The sequence below is a fragment of the Bos mutus genome, chromosome X, assembly GCF_027580195.1.
Source record: "Bos mutus isolate GX-2022 chromosome X, NWIPB_WYAK_1.1, whole genome shotgun sequence".
NCBI classification, from domain to species: Eukaryota; Metazoa; Chordata; class Mammalia; order Artiodactyla; family Bovidae; genus Bos; species Bos mutus.
The window spans coordinates 29,729,246-29,754,736 of NC_091646.1; the positions used below are offsets into that span (position 1 = coordinate 29,729,246).

At 47.4% G+C, this 25,491-nt stretch overlaps 1 protein-coding gene across 1 annotated transcript in view; it reads left to right on the forward strand.

Annotated features, from left to right (window-relative positions):
• Window positions 1–16,737: 16,737 nt before the first annotated feature.
• The window catches only part of CD99L2 (CD99 molecule like 2), a 118,508-nt gene continuing 109,754 nt past the window's right edge, over window positions 16,738–25,491 (forward strand). The window contains exon 1 of the mRNA XM_005889865.3: window positions 16,738–17,014. Within this exon, the coding sequence (XP_005889927.1) occupies window positions 16,948–17,014 (67 nt within the window). The 5' untranslated portion in view covers window positions 16,738–16,947. The remainder of the gene's footprint in view (window positions 17,015–25,491) is intronic.

A 25,491-nucleotide genomic window follows, 5' to 3' on the forward strand; every position in this document is an offset into this window, starting at 1 on the left:
GGACTGGATGCCATGATGTTAGTTTTCTGAAAGTTGAGTTTGAAGCCAACTTTTTCATTCTCCTCTTTCACTTTCATCAAGAGGCTCTTTAGTTCTTCTTTGCTTTCTGCCATAAGGGTGGTGTGATCTGCATATCTGAGGTTATTGCTGTTTCTCTCGGCAATCTTGATTCCAGCTTGTGCTTCATTCAGCCTGGCATTTTTGTACTCTGCATATAAGTTAAATAAGCAGGGTGACAATATATAGCTTTGACGTACTCCTTTCCTGACTTGGAACCAGTCTGTTGTTCCATGTACAGTTATAACTGTTGCTTCTTGACTGGCATACAGATTTCTCAGGAGGCAGGTCAGGTAGTCTGGTATTCCCATTTCTTGAAGAATTTTCCACAGTTTGTGATGATCCACACAGTCAAAGTTTTTGGCATAATCAATAAAGCAGAAGTAGATGTTTTTCTAGAACTCTCTTGCCTTTTTGATGATCCAGTGGATGTTGGCAATTTGATCTCTGGTTCCTCTGCCTTTTCTAAATCCACATTGAACATCTGGAAGTTCATGGTTCACATACTGTTGAAGCCTGGGTTGGAGAATTTTGAGCATTACTTTGGTAGCATGTGAGATGAGTGCAATTGTGCAGTAGTTTGAACATTCTTTGGCATTGTCTTTCTTTGGGATTGGAATGAAAATTGACCTTTTCCAGTCTTGTGGCCACTGCTGAGTTTTCCAAATTTGCTGACATATTGAGTGCAGCACTTTCACAGCATTATCTTTCAGGATTTTAAGTAGCTCAACTGGAATTCCATCACTTCCACTAGCTTTGTTCATAGTGATGCTTCCTAAGGCCCACTTGCCTTCACATTCCAGGATGTCTGGCTCTAGGTGAGTGATCATATCATCATGGTTGTCTGGGTCATGAAGATCTTTTTTCTATAGTTTTTTTGTGTATTCTTGCCACCTCTTCTTAATTCTGCTTCTGTTAGGTCCATGCCATTTCTGTCCTTTATTGTGCCCATCTTTGCACGAAATATTCTCTTGGTATCTCTGATTTTCTTGAAGAGATCTCTGGTCTTTCTCATTCTATTATTTCCCTCTATTTCTTTGCATTGATTGCTGAGGAAGGCTTTCTTATCTCTCCTTGCTATTCTTTGGAACTCTGCATTCAGATGGGTATATCTTTCCTTTTCTCCTTTGCCTTTCACTTCTCTTCTTTTCTCAGCTATTTGTAAGGCCTCCTCAGACAACCATTTTGCCTTTTTTCATTTCGTTTTCTTGGGGATGGTCTTGATCCGTCTCCTGTACAATGTCATGAACCTCTGTCCATAATTCTTTAAGCACTCTGTCTATCAGATCTAATCCCTTGAATCTATTTGTCACTTCCACTGTATAATTGTAAGGGATTTGATTTAGGTCATACCTGAATGGTCTAGTGGTTTTCCCTACTTTCTTCAATTTAAGTCTGAATTTGGCAATAAAGAGTTCATGATCTGAGCCACAGTCAGCTCCTGGTCTTATTTTTGTGGACTGTATGGAGCTTCTCCATCTTTGGCTGCAAAGAATATAATCAATCTGATTTTGGTATTTATCATCTGGTGATGTCCATGTGTAGAGTCTTCTCTTGTGTTGTTGGAAGGGGGTGATTGCTATGACCAGTGCGTTCTCTTGGCAGAACTCTATTAGCCTTTGACCTGGTTCGTTTTGTACTTTAAGGCAAAACTTGCCTATTACTCCTGGTATCTCTTGACATCCTACTTTTGCATTCCAGTCCACTATAATGAAAAGGACATCTTTTGGGGGTGTTAGGTCTGGAAGGTCTTGTAGGTCTTCATAGAACCATTCAACTTCAGCTTCTTCAGCAATACTGGTCAGGGCATAGACTTGGATTACTGTGATTTTGAATGGTTTGCCTTGGAAACGAACAGATATCATTCTGTTGTTTTTGAGATTGCATCCAAATACTGCATTTGGGACTCTTTCATTGACTATGAGGGCTACTCCATTTCTTCTAAGGGATTCTTGCCCACAGTAGTAAGTACAATGGTCATCTGAGTTAAATTCACCCATTCCAGTCCATTTTAGTTCGCTGATTCCTAAAATCCCAATGCCAATGTTCAGTCTTGCCATCTCCTGTTTGAACACTTCCAATTTGCCTTGATTCATGGATCTAACATTCCAGGTTCCTATGCAATATTGCTCTTTATAACATCAGACTTTACTTCCATGAAGTCAAATATTACCTGTTTAAGAAGGGAATCATTTGTTACTGCCTTGGGTGAGCATTTCCAGCTTTTGTTATCTTCAAATATACCCTAATGTTGATTTTATCTAGTGAGAAAGCTGTGGAAGCCAAGGACACATCTTATTTCATATTTCTCTCTGGGAGCCCTGCATGTGACTGACATGAAATGAGCATCGTCCATGATGCCTTGGTGAAGAGGAGGGTATAGCTATATATTTGGTGCTCTGGGCACTTTGGTCCCTCCTTCCTGTGCCACCTTCACACTTTCCATCAGACTCCAGCAGGGAGTTGTGACCTGGGCTCAGAACACACAGAGGTCAGCAACCCTCCCCCCTCTCTGTCACTGGTGGGAATTTTACTTTAGAAACTCTGATTTTGGATTTCTCCAAGACTATCTTTCTGTGGCAAAAAACAGTGAAAGAACTGAGCACTCCACTCAGAGGTCTCACTGTGTCTTCTGGGACTGCTGTCTCCTCACTGTCACTGCTGTGTCTGCCATGGTTCTAGCTGTCACCATTTTGCACCAGAATTATTGGAGCAGCTGCGCCTTGGCCCCTCTGTCTCCAGTGCTGCCCCCATAAATTCATGCTCCACACGTGCCAGTCAAGGTGGTGGTCCTAAAACAGATTTCTCCCTTTTACTTCCCAGTTCACAAATGGCAATTTAGCTTCAAGGAAATACCAAGATCCTGAGACTGGGGTTCTAGGCACCCTGACCATCTATCTGACCCCCATGTCGCAGCCCATGTCATAACTCCTATGATTCTCATGCTTCACGTATGGCACAATTTGTTTATTTCCAAAATGAAATGGATATTTCAATGCCTCTGAGTCTAATTTCAAGCAAATCTCACCTCCCAGAATGTCTGACTGTCTGAGACAAATTCTGAAAGGTTCACCTCCTCTCTAAGCTCTATTTCCTCAGTTCTCCTCCCATCTTGGGGTTTTGCCACAGTATGAAATCAATACATAATCTCCAAGGAAAGTGAGTAGACCACAATGAGATCCAACTTCATACCCACTAGGACACTATAATGAAAAGGTAGATAATGACAAGTATCGTTGAGGGTATGGAGAAATTGGAACCATGCTACACTGCAGCTGGGAACATTGTCTTAGTTCAGACTGCCATAACAATACCATACACCGGCTGGCTTATAAAAACATACATTTAATTTTCACAGTTTTGAAGGCTTGGGAGTCCAAGATCAAGGCACCACCAGATCTGATGTCTGATGAGAGTCTAGTTCACACTGTCTTCTCACTGTGACCTCACATGGCAGAAGGGACAAGGGAGCTCTCTCTATAAGGGACAGGGGTCTCTTCTATAAGGGCACTAATCTCATTAATGAGGGCTCTACCTTTCTGATCTAATCACCTACAAAGGCCCCACCTTCAATACCATTTCACTGGGGATTAATTAGGATTTCAGGATATGAATGTGGGGAGGACACATTCAGTCTACAGCAAATGTAAAAGGTTGCTGCCATTATGGAAAACACTCTGGGAGATCCCCATCGAGTTAAAGATAGCATTGCAGGCAGATTCTTAACCATCTGAGCCACCAGGGGAGCCCAGAGTCACTATAAGACTCAGCATATTCCATTCCTAGGTATATATCCAAGAAAAATTAAAATATGTGTCCATACAAAACTTGTACATGAGTCTTCATAGCAACATTATTCATAATAACAAAAGTGAAACCAGTTCAAATGTCCATCAATTGACGTATAAACAAATGAAATGTAGTGTAGTCATGCAATAGAATACCATTATGCAATAAAGAGGAATGAGGTATGGATATATTCTATAATATGGATAAGCCTTGAAAATAGTATGCTAAGTGAAAAAAGCCATACAAGAAAGACCATGTATTATATGATTCCATATATATGAAATGTCCAGTCTATGCAAATCAACAGAGACCAAATGGAGATTAATGGTTTTTAGCAGCTGGGGAGGGGGAAGTGGGAGGTGATGGCAAGGAGGGGTAGGGTTTCCTTTTGGTGTGATGAAAATCTTGTGGCACTAGATAGTGGTGATGGTTGCATAACTTTGTGAATATAATAAGAACCACTGAACTGTACATTTTGAAGGAGGGAATTATATAGTATATGCATTATGTCTCAAAAAAGCTATCAAAAATAAAGAAACTACTTGGTGAGTGCGTATTGAACAGTTACCCTATACTCAACACTGAGCAAGTATTTTCTCATTAAAATCCTATGAGATAGTGTTATAGCCTGAATGTTTGAATCACTGGTAAATTCTTATGTTGAAGTCTTAATCCCCAATGTGATGGTATTAAGAGTTGGGACCTTTTTGGGGTAATAAGATTTAGACGCAGTCATGAGGGTGGAGCCCCTAAGATAGGATTAATGCCCTTTCAAATTTGAGCAAACTCCAGGAGATAGTGAAGGATAAGGAAGCCTGTGTCCATGGGGTCTCAAAGAGTCAGATGCGATTTAGCAACTGAACAACAACAAGCAGGATAGAAGGACTAAGGGAAGATGCAATGGACAACAGAAAGCTCATAAGGCAAGGAGGCAGGTAGGCATGAAACCTGTTCAGGGGACAGTGAGGTCACCTGTTGAGCCTGATGTACTAAGACCAGGCAGGTTGTGAATTGAATGCCCAGACCCATGGCCTGATGCAGGAGAGGCAGTGGAACATTATGTTCAAAGGAGGAGATGACTGGTGTGGTGGTCGCTCTCAGAGACAAGCAAAAACTCAGCCAGCAGCCAGAGTATGTGAAGGAGCCACACAGCAAATGTCACTCCCAGGGCCTGACAGACTGGGGCAGGGGACAAAGAGAGTGACAGGAAGCAGAAGTGGGGATCTGTGATTACAAATGGGCTGGATATAGAGGATGATAAAGAATGATGAGAATAATAAAAAGAGATATGGGTACATGAAAACCTCTTCTTCTTGGGACTCTGCCTAAGCAGGAAATAAAGGGTGAAAGCCTGGGGAAGAAACCAGCTTCAGGGAACATTGACAGGAGGCAAGGTGGCGGGAACCGTGCCCAGATGGCTGTCCTGTGTCCGGGCGCCTTCTGTTTTCTCTTCCAAAGTGCTTTCCTTGAAGCTCACGTGGTTTGTTTTCTCTTTAAACAGCCTTTTAAAAATTGTGGTAAAATATAGTACATAATAGTTATCATTTTAGCCATCTGTAAATGCACAATTCAGTGGCATTAATTACATTAATCACCACCACTATTTACACCCCAAACTTTTCATCATTTCTGACATAAGCTCTACCCATTAAATAACACTTACCTTTCCCCCAACCCCCAACTCATGGTAACCTCTATCCTGTGTTCTGTCTCTATAAATTAGCCTATTCTAGCGAGATATTTCCTGTAAGTGGAATCATGCAATATTCGTCTTTCTGTTTCTGGCTTATTTCACTAAGCATAAGTTTCCAAGGTCCATCTATGTTGTAGAATCTATCAAACTCTTTTTCTCTTTTTTATAAATTGAAGTGTAGTTGATTTACAAAGTTGTGCTAGTTTCAGACGTAGAAATTTTGTTCCTTTATATGGTTGAGTAGTGTTTCATTATGAGAACAGATTCCACCCGTGCTTATCAGTGTCCACTGACACTGACAGGGTGACGCAGGTGACAGTGCTTGGCGCTATGACTACCAGAGACCTGAACACCAGAACCAGAGCTGCAAGTGACCTCAGAGAGTCTTGTCCAACCCAGAAGGAGAGTGAGCTGCCCAAAGCCTCAGAGGGATCGCCTAACACCTTCCCCTCCCCACCTTGCGCATACCCAGCACCCATATGAGAGGTAGAAGTGGCCCAGCTCCCGAAAACTGGGTACCCAGGTCCACCCACATGGGATGTTCCTTAGTTCCAGAGAGGCAGCTCCAAAAAAGAGCAGATTTCCAGCTGTTAGGGAAAGAAAGTATTCCAGACGGTAGGGCGATCAACTGTGCCAACGCTGCTGAAAGAACAAAGATGAGAGGACTCTGAATGGACGAAAGCAAACCTTTTTTGTAAAAGATTGGATAGTAAATATTTTCAGCTTGGTGGGCCATACGGTCTCTATCACAACTACTCAGCTCTGTCCTGGTGGCACAGTTATAGACAGTAGGTAAATGTGCCAATACAACTTTATTTATAGACATGGGATGCTGAATGTTGCATCATTACATGTGTCAGAAAATACTGTTATTTCTATTTTTCTCAAGAATTCTTAGCTGGCAGGCCATGTGAACGTAGGCAGTAGGTGAGTCTTAGCCCACAGGCACTAATTTGGCCAGCCATGGTCTCAGTCACTGATTCTCAGCCTTCACTGTGTGTTAGAATTACCAGGGGAGGCTCTAGAAAAACAGTAGTGCCTTACCCCACCCCCAGCCGAGCACATCAAAATCTCACAAAGGGAAGCCTGGCAGGGGGTCATTTTGAAAGCTTCCCTGATAACTGGCAATTCAGGTACAGACCCCAGAGAAATGAAAACATGCACCCACACAAAAACTTTTACATACATGTTCATGGCAGCATCACTTACAATAGCTCTTAACTGAAAACAACCCAATATCTATCTACTGATGACTGGATAAACAAAGTGTGGTATAGCCACACAATGGAATATTATTCAGCCATTAAAAATGAGGTTCTAATACACACTGCATCATGGATGAACTCAGAAAACATTATGCTGTATGAAAGGAGCCAAACGCAAAAGTCAAACATTGTATGATTTATTTGTATCCATTGTCCAGAATAGGCAAATCCATTAAGACAGAAAGATTTGTGGTTGCTAGAGGTTCAGTTCAGTTCAGTCGCTCAGTTGTGTCCGACTCCTTGTGACCCCATGGACTGCAGCACGCCAGGCCTCCCTGTCCATCACCAACTCCTGGAGATCACTTAAAATCATGTCCATTGAGTCGGTGATGCCATCCAACCATCCTATCCTCTGTTGTCCCCTTCTCCTCCTGCCTTCAATCTTTCCCAGAATCAGAGTCTTTTCAAATGAGTCAGTTCTTCACATCAGGTGGCCAAAGTATTGGACTTTCAGCTTCAGCATCAGTCCTTCCAATAAATAATCAGGGCTGATTTCCTTTAGGATTGACTAGTTTGATCTCCTTGCAGTCCAAGGGACTCTCAAGAACACCACAGTTCAAAAGCATCAATTCTTCGGCGCTCAACTTTCTTTATAGTCCAACTTCTCACATCCATACATGACTACTGGAAAAGCCATAGCTTTGACTAGATGGACGTTTGTCGGCAAAGTAATGTCTCTGCTTTTTAATATACTATCTAGGTTGGTCATAACTTTTCTTCCAAGGAGCAAGCATCTTTTAATTTCATGGCTGCAATCACCATCTGCAGTGATTTTGGAGCCCCCCTCCAAAAATGAAGCCTGCCACTGTTTCCACTGTTTCCCCATCTATTTGCCATGAAGTGATGGGACCGGATGTCATGATCTTAGTTTTCTGAATGTTGAGTTTTAAGCCAACTTTTTCACTTCCCTCTTTCACTTTCATCAAGAGGCTCTTTAGTTCATCTTCACTTTCTGCCATATGGATGATGTTATCTGCATATCTGAGGTTATTGATATTTCTCCTGGCAACCTTGATTCCAGCTTGTGCTTCATCCAGCCCAGCGTTTCTCGTGATGTACTCTGCATATAAGTTAAATAAGCAGGGGGACAATATACAGCCTTGACATACTCCTTTCCCTATATAGAACCAGTCTGTTGTTCCATGTCCAGGTCTAACTGTTGCTTCCTGACCTGCATACATATTTCTCAAGAGGCAGGTCAGGTGGTCTGGTATTCCCATCTCTTTAAGAATTTTCCACAGTTTGTTGTGTTCCACACAGTCAAAGGCTTTGGTATAGTCAATAAAGCAGAAGTAGATGTTTTTCTGAAACTCTCTTGCTTTTTCCATGATCCAATGGATGTTGGCAATGTGATCTCTGCTTCCTCTGCCTTTTCTAAATCCAGCTTTAACATCTGGAATTTCACAGTTCACGTACTGTTGAAGCCTGGCTTGGAGAATTTTGAGCACTACTTTACTAGTGTGTGAGATGAGTGCAATTGTGCAGTAGTTTGAACATTCTTTGGCATTGCCTTTCTTTGGAATTGGAATGAAAACTGACCTTTTCTAGTCCTGTGGCCACTGCTGAGTTTTCCAAATGTGCTGGCATATTGCTAGGGGTTGGGGAAGGGGCAATAGGGAGTGACTGCTAATGGGTTTGGGGTTTCCTTTGGGGGCAATGGAAAGATTCTGGAAGTAAATAGAGGTGATTGTCATGCAATGCTGTGAATGTGCTCAGTGCCACTGCATTGTATACTTAAAAAGGTAAAATTTACCTCCATTTAAAAAAAAAAAAGTTTCCCTGATGCTTGTTTCATGTCACCAGGGTTGAGAACCAAGGGACCAGTGGAAGGAGACAGTGAATTTCAAAGCAGTAGGCCGGGAACTGATGTAGAGTTCAGTGGAGATGCCTTAGGAGTAGAAAGGATGGGCCCCTAATGCTTCCTGGGCTGGAAAGGACAGTACATTTCAGTTAGGCCCAAGGGCTAGAGGGGAGCCAGTCTGGTGGAGAAGGGCAGGAAAACACGAGCTTAGATTTGCTCTGATTGAGATGGAGGGCCTTTAACATGAGATTGACACACTTGAAGCAAAGGAAAAACATGATTAGATTCACCTTTTAAGAGGCTCCCTCTGGTGACTGGGTGGAGAATGGGCTGGAGGCAGCCATGCAGTTATTCCTGACACGTTCAAGACTGTTTGGAGGGCAGAGCTCCCAGGACTTGAGTGGATGAGAGTAGGACAGGGGTCAAACCTGCTTCGTAGGTTTGGGGTCCTAGCAACTGGGAGATTGGCAATGCCATTTCCTGAGATGGGGACCATGTGGGAGTGGCAGGGTGAATTTGAGGACAAGGCTGGACAGTCATGTTTTGGACATCACAGTGCTTCTTAAAAGTCATTAGACAGTGCAGGATAGGCTTTTGAATGGATGTGTCTGGGTTCCCAGGAGGAGTAGGTGGGTGCAACCTGCCTGTAGATGAGATGGCCCAGGGAGCGAGGACAGAGCGAGAGGAAGAGGGGGCCTGGTAGAAGAGACAGTGTGAGTAGAAGCACAGAGGCAGGGAGGGATGCCTGGCTTTGGGGAGCAGGGGGTGCTCTGGCAAGGCTGAAACCTGGGGTCAGAGGTGGTGGGAGGGAGGCCACTTGAAGAGGTCATGTGGGGCTAGGTCCTGCAGGGCCTTGAATGCTGAGCTCGGGAACTTGAGCCAGGACAATGGGAAGAAGGCATTGTGGGGAGGGTTGTGATCCACTCTTCCCGGCTGGCAGAGTAGGAGGAGAAGCAAGGACCCCAATGAAGATGCCCTGTTTCCTTGGTGATCTTAGTGGGAATGGAGAGAAAGCAGAGCTCTGAGAAGTCTTGAAGATCTCAGTGGATACATGGTCATCATTCTTTGTTCAAATTCACGCAGCCTGCATGAGGAAGATCTGGGCTGCCCTCATTGTTGCCTTAGTTTACCCAGGCCAGGTGATAAAAGTCTGCAGTCACACAGAGCTTTGATCCTTGCATAGGATTTAAGGGAATCACTAATCTGCTGGGTGGACTGGGACTGGGCCTCCATAACATCTGAAATCACATCCACTAGTACCCTGTGTGTCTGTGTGTGTGCATAGGGGTGTTTGATGTATAGGTGCCCCCAAAGGGAGGTGATGCCTATTGAAAACCAACAAGAGATATTTTTGAACACAATGTTATTACTATTAATTGGATGCTGTTTCCACATTTATGTTCTATACCCTTTTCTGGGAGGTTTCTTGGACAGCTTAGATGACATGCAAAGAAATAAAGAGGCCGAATGCTGGTGTTTGTGGTTTGAGTCTCCCAAGTACTTCAGAGAGACTTCACTGGGTGCATTAAATAAGGTCCACATTTGGGGAGGCAAGTGTTAAGTCCTATGTCTGCAGAGGTCAGGATTCAGAATGGAAAATACTACCTCGCAAATATTACAGGGACATCAGTTATTTGTCTCTTGTGTTGGGAAAATATGCAGGTAGAAGGTTTTGTCCTGCTTCACTTGGCACGCAGGTTTCCAGAAGACAGTGGGTGCTCTGCATTTAGATTTCCAGAGCAGAGGACTCCTCATGATGAGGAGACTTGAAACTAAGTGGTGACCCACTGGCATTTTGTACCTGTCTTTTTTCCCTTCTAGATTGTTGTGACCGTGGCCATCATAGCCATGATCATCGTGTTGTTGTATGGTCCTTGGTGTGTTAAGAAAACACTTCAAACCCTCAATGGGAATTCTAACAGGGATCAAAAAGCATGAGATGATTTGGGTCTCCTGGGACTTTGTTGCATGGGATTACAAAATGCTTGGTCAAAGGGTCCTTTCTGGGGGTGAGCAACTCTGTCTGCCCACTGTCTGTGAAGCTGAGGCTCCTGACCAGCCACACTGTGTTGTCTCTGAGCGAAGGAGCTGGAGAACCAAATTCTAGCAAATCCCCTTCCTGAGCCTGGCTCTCACCCTCCCCCCTGCCTCCACACCCCTGCCCAATCTCCTCCCCACTTGCCCCAGCTTGTCAATCTTCAATGGCTCTGGCTCCCAGAGCAGTATTTTCTTTTATTTATTTATTTAAATTTATTTTTTATTTTTTAAATTTATTTTAATTGGAGGCTAATTACAATATTGTGGTAGTTTTTGCCATACATAGTATTTTCTGAGGCAGATGCTGGGTTCTGTACTACAGAGTCCTGAGTCTCTTGAAACAAATGGAACCTTGAAATACCAATCTGATCTCATCACCATGCAGCCTCACCCTAGCCCCACTTCAAAATCTTTGGGGTTCCCAGATGCGTTTGAATACAGTCCAAGCTTCACCTGCTCTAGGAACCTGCAGGACCAGGTTCCAGGCAATTCAAATTCAAAGGTTTGTTTCTGGGCCTTTGCTTCAGCCGGTGTCTTGGGATCCACACACTCCTGCCCCACCATCTGCACCGTGAACTGTTGCTTTTCCTTTAAGTCAGCTCTCCTGACCCTACAACCTCTCTTTGGTGCTCCCACAGTGTCCTGTGCTCCCCTCCCTAACTCCTCTATCACCTGACTGGCTTGTCATCTGTCTCCTCCCCACAGAGAACCTGGGACATCCTTTCTCCCTGAGAACAGGGCCAGGCCCACACAGCCATCCCCTCCTTCCTATGGCCACTGTGGCCTCTGCTGCATACATCCCCTAAAGCCAAACTTTTCTCATCAACCCCAGGCTCCCAGCTTTTCTGCTGAGAAGATACCAGTAACCAATCCTGTGGGCCCTTTACCCTGCCTCTCTCTTTCCCTGTCTTTCTGCTGCTCAATGGTTACAACCCTTCAGTGGCTTCCCTTCGTTCTCAGGATCAAAGCTCTGCTCATTAGCATGGCATTCAAGGCTCTGCCTGACCTTGCCTTACTAGAGAATCCAAGAGAGGAGAGAATACAAACATACTGTGCAGAGGAGGAGGCGATGGAGGGATAATTTGCTTACAGCTCAGAAAATATGAGAGGGAACATTGTTTAAGAATCCATTTTCATGGCTTCTGTTTACATATGGGGTGTGTCCCCCAAATCCCCAGATATCAGGGCCATGGGTGGGCTAAATACTGCTGGTTTAGCCATGGCTTTGCAGACTTGTGAATTTCACTGGTGAGCGGATTTATTTTAAGTTTGGTGATGGGCAGGCTTGCCAACTTATTATTTTGCAAAGTAAGCACGTTAAAACACTACCATCTTTTCATGAAATAAACGACTTTTGTATACCCGAAGAAGTCCACCATTTCAGAATAAAGGTCAGTACTCTCACATTATGTGGGGAACATTTGCCACAACAATGTCATTTTCTTCTTTCGCCCGAGACTGGTGAAGACTTGCCCCTGCTATCAGGCATTGGGGGAACTGTTGCAGCCCCAGTACACCCGATCCCAGAAGCCAGCTGTCTGCCTTCCCAGAACTTTGCAGTGGGGGCCTTTGTCTCTGAACTGGCCCACACAGTGGGGAGCTGGGCGGGTGGGGAGAGTGCTGGTCTCTTTCCCACCTACTCTGGAGCCCAGTCGGGGCCTTCAAACTACTTTGGTTAAAGGGATTAGGACCCAGGCTGTGGGAGGAGAGGAAGCAGACAGAAGGGCTTTTGAAGTCCTGAGCACAAGCTAAGCTGCACTGGGTCCTGGGGCCAAAGGGTGACCCTGGGTTGGGGTAAGGCATTTGTCCCCGCCCCTCATGTGGACTCCCTCTCCAGTCTGGTGCCCCAAGGATCAGGGATTGGTACTGCTGATGTGGACATTGGTGCTTTTGATACGGGCACCTTCAACAGGGATGGAGCTGATGGCAAGGCCATTCCAGAGCCCTGGTGGGCAGATGTCACCAGGTGGGTCTAATTTTGGCCATGGGTGGTGGAGGCCCCATCGGGGAATTTTGTAAGGAGGAGTTTGTGGCACTTAGGAGCAAGAACAGGAGCTCTGCACTAATAATAGTGAGAGAACAGCTGTTTTGGAGTTTGGAACACATCTCCCTAAGGATATAGTGTGTAATGAGGGTGGGGACAGAAGGGTGAGCCATGATGGAAGACCAGGCTGCCCTTAGAATCCTACTTATCTCAGATTAGTGTACACCCTCCCAGCTTTCTCTGTGCCTCTCCTGTACTCCCAGATGAGCCTGGTGGCCATTTGTTCATGTCACATTTCTCTGCCTGGATCAGTGCTGAGGAAAGGTGGGCTTTTTAAGAGAGGAGCTTGTCAGCCCAAATGGTTTTACAATTGGTGACAATTTGCAGGATACGAGAAGTTCAGGAAGGGGTGAGGAGTGGCAACAGGGTGAGGACAAGGAGAGTGGTGTGGAGACAAGGCTGGCTTGGCCAGGAACTGGTGCAAGTGGCAGAGGGGAGTGTGTGTGTGCCTGTGTATGGGGGGGGGGGGGGCACAGATCATGGTTTCTAAATTTAGAATTTCCTGGATGTAAATCAAGTCCACAATCAATTGCAATTCTATAGGGTAGCAGCTCGGAGAAGGCAATGGCACCTCACTCCAGAACTCTTGCCTGGAAAATCCCATGGATGGAGGAGCCTGGTAGGCTGCAGTCCATCAGGTCTCGAAGAGTCGGACACGACTGAACGACTTCACTTTCACTTTTCACTTCCATGCATTGGAGAAGGAAATGGCAACCCACTCCAGTGTTCTTGCCTGGAGAATCCCAGGGACAGTGGAGCCTGGTGGACTGCCGTCTCTGGGGTCACACAGAGTTGGACATGACTGAAGCGACTTAGCAGCAGCAGCAGCAGGGTAGCAACTACTTAAGAGGCTCTCCAAGTTCCAGGGAGGACCTCAGCGCAGCAGGATGAGGACCTGATGTCACTGGCTCTCTCAGACTTACACTAACCTAACTTATAAGAGACTGAGAGACAAACCAGGCCTCAGATAAGTCATTTTATGTAGGGAGACTTATCTGACAGGATAACTGACCTTGGACATTTGCAGTATTTTGACTAAAGACCTTTATTTTTTGTTTGTTTTGTTTTTGAGTGGGTGTCTTTTTGCACGTGATAAACACGATCCTTTTCTGTTGGTTCTTGTTCCTGTGTCAGCTCCTGTGCTCATCTCCTGCTCTACAGGAGCACATTCTTTAGGCTCTGCATCATTACCTATTACTATTCATCCTTGCCATAGTTCAACCTGCTAGAATGGTGGTGACACACTTTTTATGTAAAGGGAAAGGTATAAGTATTTTAGGCTATGTGGGCTCCATGGTCTCTGTTGCAACTACTCAATTCTGCTGTGGTAGCACAAAAACAGCTGTAGACAGTACACAAATGAATTCCCACCTATGTTCCCACCAATTTCATGGATCCTGACATATGAATTTCATGTAAATTTCCCCTGTCATGGAATAACCTTCTTTTGATTTTTTTCAACCACTCAAAGGTGCCCAAACCATTCCTGGCTTAAAATCTGGCTTAAAACTCAACATTCAAAAAACTAAGACCATGGCATCCAGTCCCATCACTTCATGGCAAATAGATGGGGAAACAATGGAAACAGTGACAGACTTTATTTTTTTGGGCTCCAAAATCACTGAAGATGATGACTGCAGCCATGAAATTAAAAGACACTTGTTCCTTAGAAGAAAAGCTCTGACCAACCTAGACAGTATATTAAAAAGCAGAGACATTACTTTGCCAACAAAGGTCCATCTAGTCAAACCTATGGTTTTTCCAGTAGTCATGTATGGATGTGAGATTTGGACCATGAAGAAAGCTGAGTGCTGAAAAATTGATGCTTCTGAACTGTAGTGTTGGAAAAGACTCCTGAGAATCCCTTGGACTGCAAGGAGATCCAACCCGTCCATCCTAAAGGAAATCAGTACTGAATGTTCATTGGAAGGAGTGATGTTGAAGTTGAAGCTCCAATACTTTGGCCACCTGATGCAAAGAAGTGACTCATTGGAAAAGACCCTGATGCTAGGAAAGATTGAAGACAGGAGGAGAAGGACAACAGAGAATGAGATGTTTGAATAAGTATCATCAACTCAATGGACATGAATTTGAGCAAGCTCTGGGATTTGGTGATGGACAGGGTAGCCTGGCATGGTGCAGTCCATGGGGTCACAAACAGTTAGACATGACTGAGCCACTGAACTGAACTGAACTGAAACCATTCCTAGTTTGCAGGTCATACAAACAGGATGGTGGTCTGTATTTGACCCACAGGCCAGTGTGCCAAGCACCTCTGAGCCAGAAGACAGTCCTCTTGCCCGTTCACTGTGGCCAGTGACTTGCTGCTGGGATTGAGGTGTCTAGACCAGTTAGAGCCCCAGCTGCATTTGATTGAGATGCCTCGCCTAGAGGCTGCATTTACCTCACCTCCTCAAGTGTCCTCAGTGTAGATGCTGAGGTTCATCCATCAGAGCCTGGAGGGCTCCGAAACACCATGATGTCTAGTGTCTTCCTTATAGGCGGGATCCCTGAAGACTGAGGGCAAGGGAATGGCTCGAGGTACCCAGAGTTAGTGGGAAAGTTGGGGCCATATTCGCATCCTGGAATACAGAGCTAGTGCCCAACCTCATAGTAGCCAGTATTTCTTTAGCTATTACAAGAGTACAAAATGCCTTGAAAGTAAGAATATGTTAGTTTTATATGTTTTGTTTTTGCAGACCCAAGAATTCAGAGCAATGGATAAAAGTCACAGAAGGAAAGATCTTGGCTCCATGTCAGGGAGACCCCCACCCAACCACTATGGCTCAGAGGGTGGGGGAAGACTCTTTGAGGGGCAAGGAGGTGCAGCCTGGTGGGGGACACAGGAAGCCTACCAAGGGGACACTGGAGGGCAGTGGCAGTAGCCTACACCCAGCAGGATGTGGTCCCGGACAGCTTGTGCAGGATAACAGCAGGGACCAGCCAGATGACTCTGGAAGCAGCGGCGCTTTCTCTTTGTCTTTGAAAGCTGGCTGCAGCCAGAGCCTTTCTTGAGAGTGCTCTCATCAAAGGCTGCAGCTGGCATTTTGCTGTGACAGTCAGTGTAGGAATCTGATTTCGCCTGGTCCAGGAGATGGACTCTGTTTGAGCAGTTCATGGGAAAGGAACGTGGCATGTGTGTCTGTCACTGAGCACATTTACAGATCGCCTCTGCAGATGTGAACTGGCGCTTTCAGCGCATTCATCAAAGCCTTGGGGAGCTGACCCTGGTCCTCTTTCGTCCCCAGGGCCCGCGGCGCTCTGGCTGCAGGTCGCCCCCCAACTTCCCTCTAGCCTGAACCCGCGGCCCCCGGCCTCAGGCTCGTTTCCTCAAGACGTGCCGCTGTTTGCCAACCGTGGCCAGCCATCAAAACGTGTTTGTTTTTTTTTTTTAAATCTCTGGGCAGGGCTCTACTGCAGGATCAGCCAAGTCGGAGTGCAGCCACGGTTCTGACAAGCAAGTTCGGCCAAGGTGACAGGGGCAGGAGCGCGGGTGCCTGGTCCTGGCGCTGCAGCTGGAGGTACCCCTAGGGAACAGCTTTTGACCGGGAGGACACCAAGGCCACAAGGGGAACAGCCCTGTCCAAGGTCACCAGGCTGGCAGAACGCACCAGGCTCGTGCGCCGCCTCGGGTCCAGCTTCTGGCCCTGGAAGTGTCCCGCGCGCCGGGTGGAAATCACTGCACACCTTCGCTGCCAGCGCCTCCGGCTCCCCAGTCACTTAAAAAAATTTTTTTTAATTAATCAATTTATTTTAATTGGAGTCCCCAGTCACTTTTGACTCACAGCTCCAGGGCCACGGGGCCCACCTCGAAGACTTCCTTCTCGAGGGCGGGGTGTGACGGGGCACGCAAGTCGCGCGCCGGCTCTGGCCAGGACCCAGACCGCGCGACCTGCTGGGTGCCCGCGGACCACGCCCCTCAAGCGTCAGCACCGCCCGCAGGCTGCGGCCCCGCCCCCCGCGCAGCCGTCCCGCCCCCGAGGCTGCAGGCTCGCCCCGCCCCTCGCGCCACAGTCGCAGTCCAGCCCCACCTCACCCGGTCCCGCACGCCCCGGCACCAGAGCTCGTGCGCGCCCCCATCCGCCCTTTCAAGGCCGCGCCGCGCGCCCGCGCCGCTTTTGGGCGGGGCCCTGCAGTGAGGGCAGGGCTCCTCCCCCTTCTGCTCCTCCTCCTCTTTCTTCCCCACTCCTATCCGACCTTCCCCCTCGGGCTCTCTCGCGCTCACTGTACTCTTCTGGGCCCTGTCCGCCGGCTCCCAGCCATGGTGGCCTGGCGCTGGGCGTGCCTCATCTGCCTCGCTTTCTCCTTGACCACACTTGTCCAGAGAGGTAAGGCGGGTAGGGGGCACGTGGGGTCCCCGCCCTGTAGGCCGGCGGGGCTGGAGGCCAGTGCCCCGAGGGCCCGGTGGTGCGCATGAGCGACGCGGCCCCCGCCCGAGGGCCTGCTGCGGAGGCCGCCGGCGGGCAGGCGGGGCCGTGAGGGACGTTGGGGTAGGGGTGCGAGCAGAGGGCCGACCCTGCTGTGACCCCTGTGGTGGGTGGGGAGAGACCCGGACCCCTCCTGGTGCCCGGCTACAAAGAGCGGGAGAGTCCCCCCTTAAAATCCTGAACAGGGTTTCTCCACCAGTGACAACAGCTGTCCCCAGGAGATTGCCGTTGGGAAAACGAAGAGAGCACTCGTTCCCTTGAGCAAGGCTTCTCCAAAGGTGTTTCTAGGCCACCTGCAGCAGAAGCACCCAAGGAGCCTCTGGGGCTCACTCCTACTTTGTCAGGATCTTGGCGGGGATGGGGTGGGGGTGGACGGGGAATGGCAGTGTGGAAGTCTGACGAGCCCCCGCAGCTGCTTCTGGCACCCGTTCCAGTTTTCGAGCCATTGGTGATGTTTTCTCCAGGAGAGGGAGAGAACAAGTCTACCAGATCAAGAAAGCAAGTTCCAAGACCTGCAGCAGCATCACCTGGGACTAGTGAGGGATGCCGCATCCCAGGCCCGCCCCTGACCTACTGAGTCAGATTCTGCTTTCACTACATCCCCGGGTCACAGGCACATTCAAGTTTGACAAGCATCTTAGAATAAATGCAGTCTGTGGTTAAAAATAGGGTCGCCAAGGAGTCCCAGCAGAATGTTCTTAGCTTGCTTATCTCATTTCCACTTCAGAAAAAGAGGTTGAGGAAAACACTGGAGTTGAGTGCAGAATTGTGCTCTGAGCTCTCCTGACACAAGGGCAGATTTAGCTAGTGAAAAACACATGAGCTCAGCAAAAACAAAATCATGTCCTATAACTGCGTTCTAGTGCAGGTTATTTTACTTATAAGGAACACTTCAAAAAAGTAGATAGTCCAAGGCAGTTTTGCAAAAGATGCAGAAATGTTTCTCATGTGGTCAACCCTCCTGGAGTCTAGACAAGAAGAACCATTCAGCATTCTACAAAGGTGCCATTCTAGACACGGATGCTGCAGCAGTGGATGAACTTCAGGCTCTGTCCTTGTGGAGCTGACATCTTGGTGGGGGAGAAAATGAGCACAGACTGATCATAGTCTATATATTATGTTGTCAGCACAGTGAAGCAAAACAAAGCAGGTTACAGGGTTGTTGACTTTTGTTCCATTTTTTCCTTTGGAGTTACGATTTTTATTTTGCTTATGATCCATTTGAGGCAAAAAAAGTTTGATCATTTGATTGACATGCATCTAATGATATGGAACAGCTGGAAGTGGAAGCCCAAAAAAGTTAGAAAAAGGATACTGCCTTCAAGTCTTCAACATGGTAGGCACATTGAGAAGATGAATTTAAATAATCGGGCCTCAGGTTTTCACCATCATGGGTTACACTGGGTGATTTATAAAGTGGTGAAGGAAATTGCAAAGGGATGCAACCAGCTTACAGAGGAAGAAACAGAGGCACACAGGTGAAATAACTTGCCTCAGGTGGCAGAGCTGAAATTTGATTCCAGGCTTGTCTAATTCCAGTTCTTGCTTTTAAATGCTAGGCATAATGCCTTTACACCTGGAGGCGGCCCTCCTACGCCTTACTGGCCAAGTGCCCTTGGGAAAGCCAGAACGTGGCTTGGTTTGCTCATCCAGTTTGCTCATCAGTATAATGCCTAACAACTCAGGTATCTTGAGCGAACCAAGCATGTGTCACCCTCACATTTGAAGCCCTGCTTCCATCAGCTCCCATCTCCTGAGTGCTTGCTGTGTATCACTTCACACACACATGCACATATATATTTTAATTGCCCCAGGAGTTTGGCTTCTTAGATACTATCCCCACTTACCAGATGAGAGGCCCCTGGAGACCCAGGATCACACCCATTTAGGATGGCCTCCTAGTGATCTTTTTACATTTTAATTAACGCTGAACCAGAACAATCTTTTTTGTTTCAAGGTAGGGACTCAGTTTCCTGGTTCTTTTGTGCAGAACAAGGTGACAAATCTGGGTTTTGCATTGGTGGTCCCCTTGGGGCATCCAAGCACTTTCAGTTTCAGAGCTGGTCTTAGGTCCCCACTGACTCTCCAGAAGCCCCAAAGTCGTAGATCAGGTGGGCCTGCCCAAGAGCCATTTTCTTCTTGGTCCTGGTCCTCAGTAATGAAGTGTGACTTAGCCCAGCAGGACTCAGAAAATGCTCAGAACCTTGAAGCAGTGTGTGAAATCCTTGCAGGTTCTGGCATGTCAAGACAGACTTTAGGCCCCCAGGAGTTGAGAAGGCGGTTAACAAGGCATTCCTGTTCTAATTACTGATGGGTTTTTAGTCCACTGTGTATTTTACTAGTTTTGAAAAATTGAGGACAGGTATGTCACCTGTCTGTACCGACAGAAATGGGAAGCTGTGCTTTTGACTTTCTGGGAGAAGGATCTCAGTGGTACAGGCGGGTGACAATTCCACTAGCCCCGTGTCTTCCACGCGCCAGGCCCTTAGTGCCTCACACATTTACACTTCCTAACTACCCCACAGTGGCTGTTTGCATACAGCCTTGAAAAGTAACTGAGTGGTAACCCATAGCTTGGATGAAAAACACGTGGTCCAGTAAGGTTTTGGACTTGAACTCAGGTTTATCTGCATAAGCAAAGGAGGGATTGTAAATGCAGATATACCCAGGGATGGAGCAGGTCCCAGAAATGTTAGACGTGGTGAAGAATTTGTGATGAGCGTGTTGGCAAATAGCCAAGTGCCTGCTACCTTAAAGAGAGGCAGCCCAGGGACTTTCCTAGTGGTCCAGTGGTTAAGGCTCTGAGCCCAATGTCTGGGACATAGGTTCAGTCCCTGCTTGTGGAGCTAAGATCCCACATGCTACATTCCTCAGCCACCCAAAAAAAAACCTGTTTTTTTTTTTTCTTTTAAAGAAGTAGCCCAGCCAAGAGGGCTGCAGAGCCAGCCTGCCCAGCCAGAACTACCATGATGCAGGGCAAGTCACTTAACTTCTTGGTGCCTCAGTTTTCTCATCTAGAAAATGGGGATAATAGCACCATCTGCCTCATGGGATTGTTGTTATGATTAAATGAGAATAAATGGATGAAGCACTTAGCACAACACCTGGCTCCAAGTGAGCTCTGTGTCAGTAACTATTGCAAAAATTACGCAGTGCAAACTTTGAAAATATTATACTAAATGAAGCCAGACACCAAAGCACACATATGGCATGATTCCATTTAGATGTAATGTCCAGAGTTGGCAAATCCATAGACGCAAAAAGTAGATTAGTGGTTGCCAGGGTCTGAGGAGAATGAAAAGTGACTGCTGAATAGGTACAGGGTTTCCTTTCACGGTGATGGAAATGTTCTGGAACTGGTTAGAGGTGGTAGGTGTACAACCTTGTGAATGTACCAGGACTACTAAATTGTGTACTTTAAAAGGGTGTTGTTTAATTGCTCAGTCATGTCAGACTCTTGTGACCCTATGGACTATAGCCCCCCAGGCTCCTCTGGCCATGGGATTCTCCAGGCAAGAATACTGGAGTGGGTTGCCATTCCCTTCTCCAGGGGATCTACCTGACCCAGGGATTGAACCTAGGTCTCCTGCATTGGAGGCAGATTCTTTACCATCTGAGCCACTGCCAGCCAATATGTGGATTATGTTTCTGTTTGAAACAAATTCACTCTAGTCCAAGCAGAAGAGATGAAGGAGGTGGCAGCATGTGACCCTGGGGTTGGGGTTGGTCTTCAGGGCTGTTGAGCTTGGTTGGGCAAGGGAGTGCATGTGTGCACAGGTTGGCTCCAAGTGCTGGTGGTGCTGGGATTCAGGCAGAAGCCCTGTGGGCTGACTTGGGCTATTGAGTTTGAGCCAGACAGGCTGCAGGGGCATCTGCAATGTGCCCTGGGACTGCTTCACCCTGCTTGCCTGAGTGCAGGAATGGTCCCTGCAAAGGTGCATCCTAGGCAGAGGGGACCCTTCCCTGTCCTGCATGGCTCAGGGTTGCCCTTATGCACCCCAGTCATTGCACTGGACTAACAGGCTCTAGGGACTCTTTGCCTTTTAGCCCCGTTTTGATCGGTTTTCAACCCCTTCCTCATTGGCAAAGGTCCCATCCCCAACCCCTCCATCACTTTGGATACCAGGTAACAAAAATGTGTGTGTGTGTTAAACACACATACATGGAAATCAGCCAGGAGGAAGGGCCCCAAGCTGCGTGCAGCAGAGATGACTCTGATGAGGGTAACAAGGCTGTTTGGCTGAGCAGGGGAGTGTGGGGAGCAGCTGATTTTTGGTTTTATGAGATCAGGAAAGATTCTTTCCAGGTGAGCTAACTTTCCTGTTCTGGGTTCTTCCCCAACCTGGTATTGGTGCTTTCCCTGCTATGTGCCTGCTTCTACCCTTTGCACTCGATGCTACTCCTCTTCTGCTCTGTGTGTAGGGTTAGGGGGCGAGCTGTGGGGCTTTCTGTTCACCAACCCAGGCTTAGCCCTCCCTGAGGCTGCCTCACAGGTTCACTGACTGGCCAGGCTTGGTTTGCATGTAAGAGCCAAAAGCCGCCCTAAACAGGTAATAGAAATGGGTGAGAAAACCTTTTATGCACGTCAGTATTCCAAATGTTGGCAGCTCGGAAGCCATGGGGGCTTCCCAGGTGGCGCTAGTGGTAAAGAACCCGCCTGCCGTTGCAGGAGACATAAGGGACGTGGGTTCAGTCCCTGGGTTGGAAAGATCCCCCGGAGAAGGAAATGGGAACCCATTCCAGTATTCTTGCCTGGGAAATCCCATGGACAGAGGAGCCTGGTGGGCTATAGTCCATGGCGTCACAAAGAGCTGGACACGACTGAAGAGACTTTAGCATGCCGAGCACGCCCAGGAAGCTATAGGAGGCAGAATGATAATGGCTCCCAAAGATGTCTCTGGAACCTCTGACTACTTGAGTTTACATAGTGATTTTGGCAGGCAAGGAGATGTCAGTCGTTGTCTTTGAAGAGAGAATTCAACAGAGAGACCAAGATTGCAAAGCAGCTACAGAGTTTGTTAGAAGCACAGGACACGTGAGAGAGCACACGGGCCAACTTGTGGAGTAGGGTAGCTATGTCTTGGGTGACCCTCCTTTTGTGTCCCCTATGATCGTGTCATCTGCAGTTCCTTATTTGGGTTTCCACCAAGCACAATTTTGGGTCTTTTCCAGTGAGCACCTGAGCAAAACCCTCTGGGAGGAGAAGAAGCCACAATGCTGATCATATAATATTACAGTGTGTCCAAGGTTACTAGAGGATGACTTGGGACCCTTTCTGTGCGTGTGTCAGGCTGGGAACTGTCGACCACAAAAATGAGGAGGCTGCTGTAGGCTGCTTTGTCTTTTATCCAGTCAGGGTACTTAATCCCTATTGGTAGTTTATGTCAAAGGATCAGCATGAAACCGGTTGCAGCAGGTTAACCCGGGGCCTGCCTGTCTCCTCCCTCAATAGTAAAGGGGAATTAAGGTAGCAGATGAAATTAGGTTGCTGATCAGCTGAGCTTCAAATAAGATTCTCCTGGGTTATGCTGGCCAATGAAAGGACAAGATTCCTTTAAATATGGAGAAGTCACGGTCAATGTGATGTCCTGAGAGAAAGGTTCAGCTGGCTGGGGTCAGTTCTGAAGATGGAAGGAGCCAAGGAACACCCACACAAACTCTCCCCTAGAGCTTCCAGAAGGAATGAAGCCCTGGTGACACCTTAATGTAGCCCAGTGAGACTACGGACTTCTGACCTCCCAAACTGTAAGAAAAAAGCATGCATTATTTTAGGGCATTACATTTGGCATCATTTGTTACAGCAGCAAGAGGAAGCTAGGAGAAGCTAAGGGTAGATCTTATAGTCCTCTTCATTCTTTGAAAAAACATAGCTTGTGATGTTCCTTTATATTGTTTTCATTTGCCATTTAATTAACTTATTTGGCTGCACCAGGTCTTCATTGTGGTATGTGGGATGTTGTTCCCTGACCAGGGAGGGGCGGAACCCAAGCCTCCTCTGTTGTCTTAGCCACTGGACCACCAGGCAAGGCCCTATTTTGCCATTTTAAATCAATCCCTAATCTACTCAGAGTTCAGGATTTTAAAATAAATGTGCAGAAAATTGGATTGTGGTTAGGGCTTTCCAGGTGGCTCAGTGGTAAAGAATCTGCCTGCCAATGGAGAAGGCACGGGGTTTGATCCCCAGAGTAGGGAAGAAGGAAGTGGCAACCCACTCCAGTCTCCTTGCCTGGGAAATCCCATGGACAAGAGGAGCCTGGCAGGCTATAGCTCATGGGGTCGCAAAGAGTCGGAAATGACCGAGGGCCTGAGCACGACGTTCTTGGTGTGGCAGTGAACGCTTTGAAACATCTATGAGGGCTCTGAAAAGCGGTTGGTGGTCTTTTGCCTGGCTTTGATTTTAAACTGCTTCACAAGAAGATTGCAGACTGTGTCTTGTGCGGGAGGCCACCTGTATCCGGGGTCCCCGGCTGTGTCCCCCAAAGGCCTTGCCCCCCTCCTGTCCTAACAGCTGCACTGGAAGCAGGTGCAGTCTGTGGCCAGCAGCCAGGCCTTCTTTGTCTGGGTGGTGCCTGCCCCTTTGCTGAGGAGGCGGGGTGTGTTGCAGGCTCCCCTCTGTCCCCAGGCAGGTTGGGGGGGAGGACCAGAGCAGAACTGGGTGGGCCTGGACGGCCACTGCACCTTCAGGTGGTTTTCAGCTCTGTTTTTGTTCATTTCCTACCTGGGTCTGCTCATCCGATGTCCGAGGGTTGTGCAGCTTTGAAACAAAAACACTTTGAAAACTGTTGTGGAAGCCCACAGAAAGGAGTGCCCTGCCCAGTGAACATCTGTTTAAAGGAGCAGCCAGACAGCATCTGGCTGGCATTGCAAGGTGTTCTGTGTGGGATTATTTTCCAAATGAGAGGCAGTACCCTCAGCAGGAAGCATTGTTGCAGTGCAGAATTCATGACCCCCCCAAACAGTGTCAAGGCCACAGGCGACTTGTTCTGACCTCCTTTTCACGTTTATTGCTGCTTCAGCTAGCCTGGGATGACGGGATGAACACAGGGACTGCATTCCAGTGTGGCCCCACCATTTGCTGGCGACAGTTGCCTTATCTGCACCAAGAGGCTGCTGACCTCTCTGCTTTGTTGGCCTCACAGAATTGTTGGAGTAGCCAATTAACTGCTACTACAAACAGGCTGTGTTATCAAGATATTAGCAAAGTTAGGCTCCCGGGAGGGGAGGAGAATGGGAAAGAGGCCATCTGCCGAAGGGCCACTTTCCTTCCTTCCTTGCTTGCTGGGTTCTAATGAGCATTCAGGGCTTCCATTTACAAAAGTTTTTATTGACCAGAGCCAAAGTGCCTGCTGAATGAGTGAGCTGGGTTGAGTCCCAATGAGCTCAGAGGAAGAACTGTCCTAGGAGCAATTCTAATTTTGTTGCTCTTCATATCCCCTTGGCCTCTTGCAGAGTTCTAGGCTATCTTTTCTTACTTTCTCACCATTCATTCATTTGGTTCTATCATCTAGCTAAAAAAAAAGAGGTCGGGTGGAGGGGATCAAAAATCCAAAGTAGTAATGCCTAAAAAGAAAGAAACAAAAACTGTTTCAATCTTTTGTTGGTAAAATACACTATACCATGTGGACTTGTAGTGGTTTGGGACTCCCATTAATTTCTTCATAACACTTGGCCTCTGGAGAAGGCAGTGGCACCCCACTCCAGTACTCTTGCCTGGAAAATCCCATGGACGGAGGAGCCTGGTAGGCTGTAGTCCATGGGGTCGCTAGGAGTCGGACACGACTGAGCGACTTCCCTTTCACTTTTCACTTTCATGCATTGGAGAAGGAAATGGCAACCCACTCCAGTGTTCTTGCCTGGAGAATCCCGGGGACGGGGGAGCCTGGTGGGCTGCCGTCTCTGGGGTCGCACAGAGTTGGACACGACTGAAGTGACTTAGCAGCAGTAGCAGCAACACTTGGCCTCACAGCCCTCTCCCACAGCTGCTCCTGGCCAAGGTCAATGATAACTTCAGTGTGGCTAAAGCCCAGGGTCATCTGACACCTGTGATCACGCCCGGAAGCACTTTCTCCTCTTGGCTTCTGGAAGCCACAGTGGTCATTCCTTGCCATTTCATTCTTCTTCTCCTCTCTGACCTTAGGGCTCCCAGGCATGTCTTGGACATAGTCCACCTGGTTTACCTGTGCTTGCTTATCAGGTGCTTTCAGCAGCCTCATGGCTTGAACTGAAATCCCATCTGCATGCTTAAGACTCTTCAGTTTCTATCCCCAGTCCTGATCTCTCTTGATCTTTAGGCTCCTGCATTCACCCTCCCCACGTGGTCATCTGATGCCTTGCTGGTGTTAAAGTTATTGAAATCCTTCCAGTTCAGTTCTTCTCTC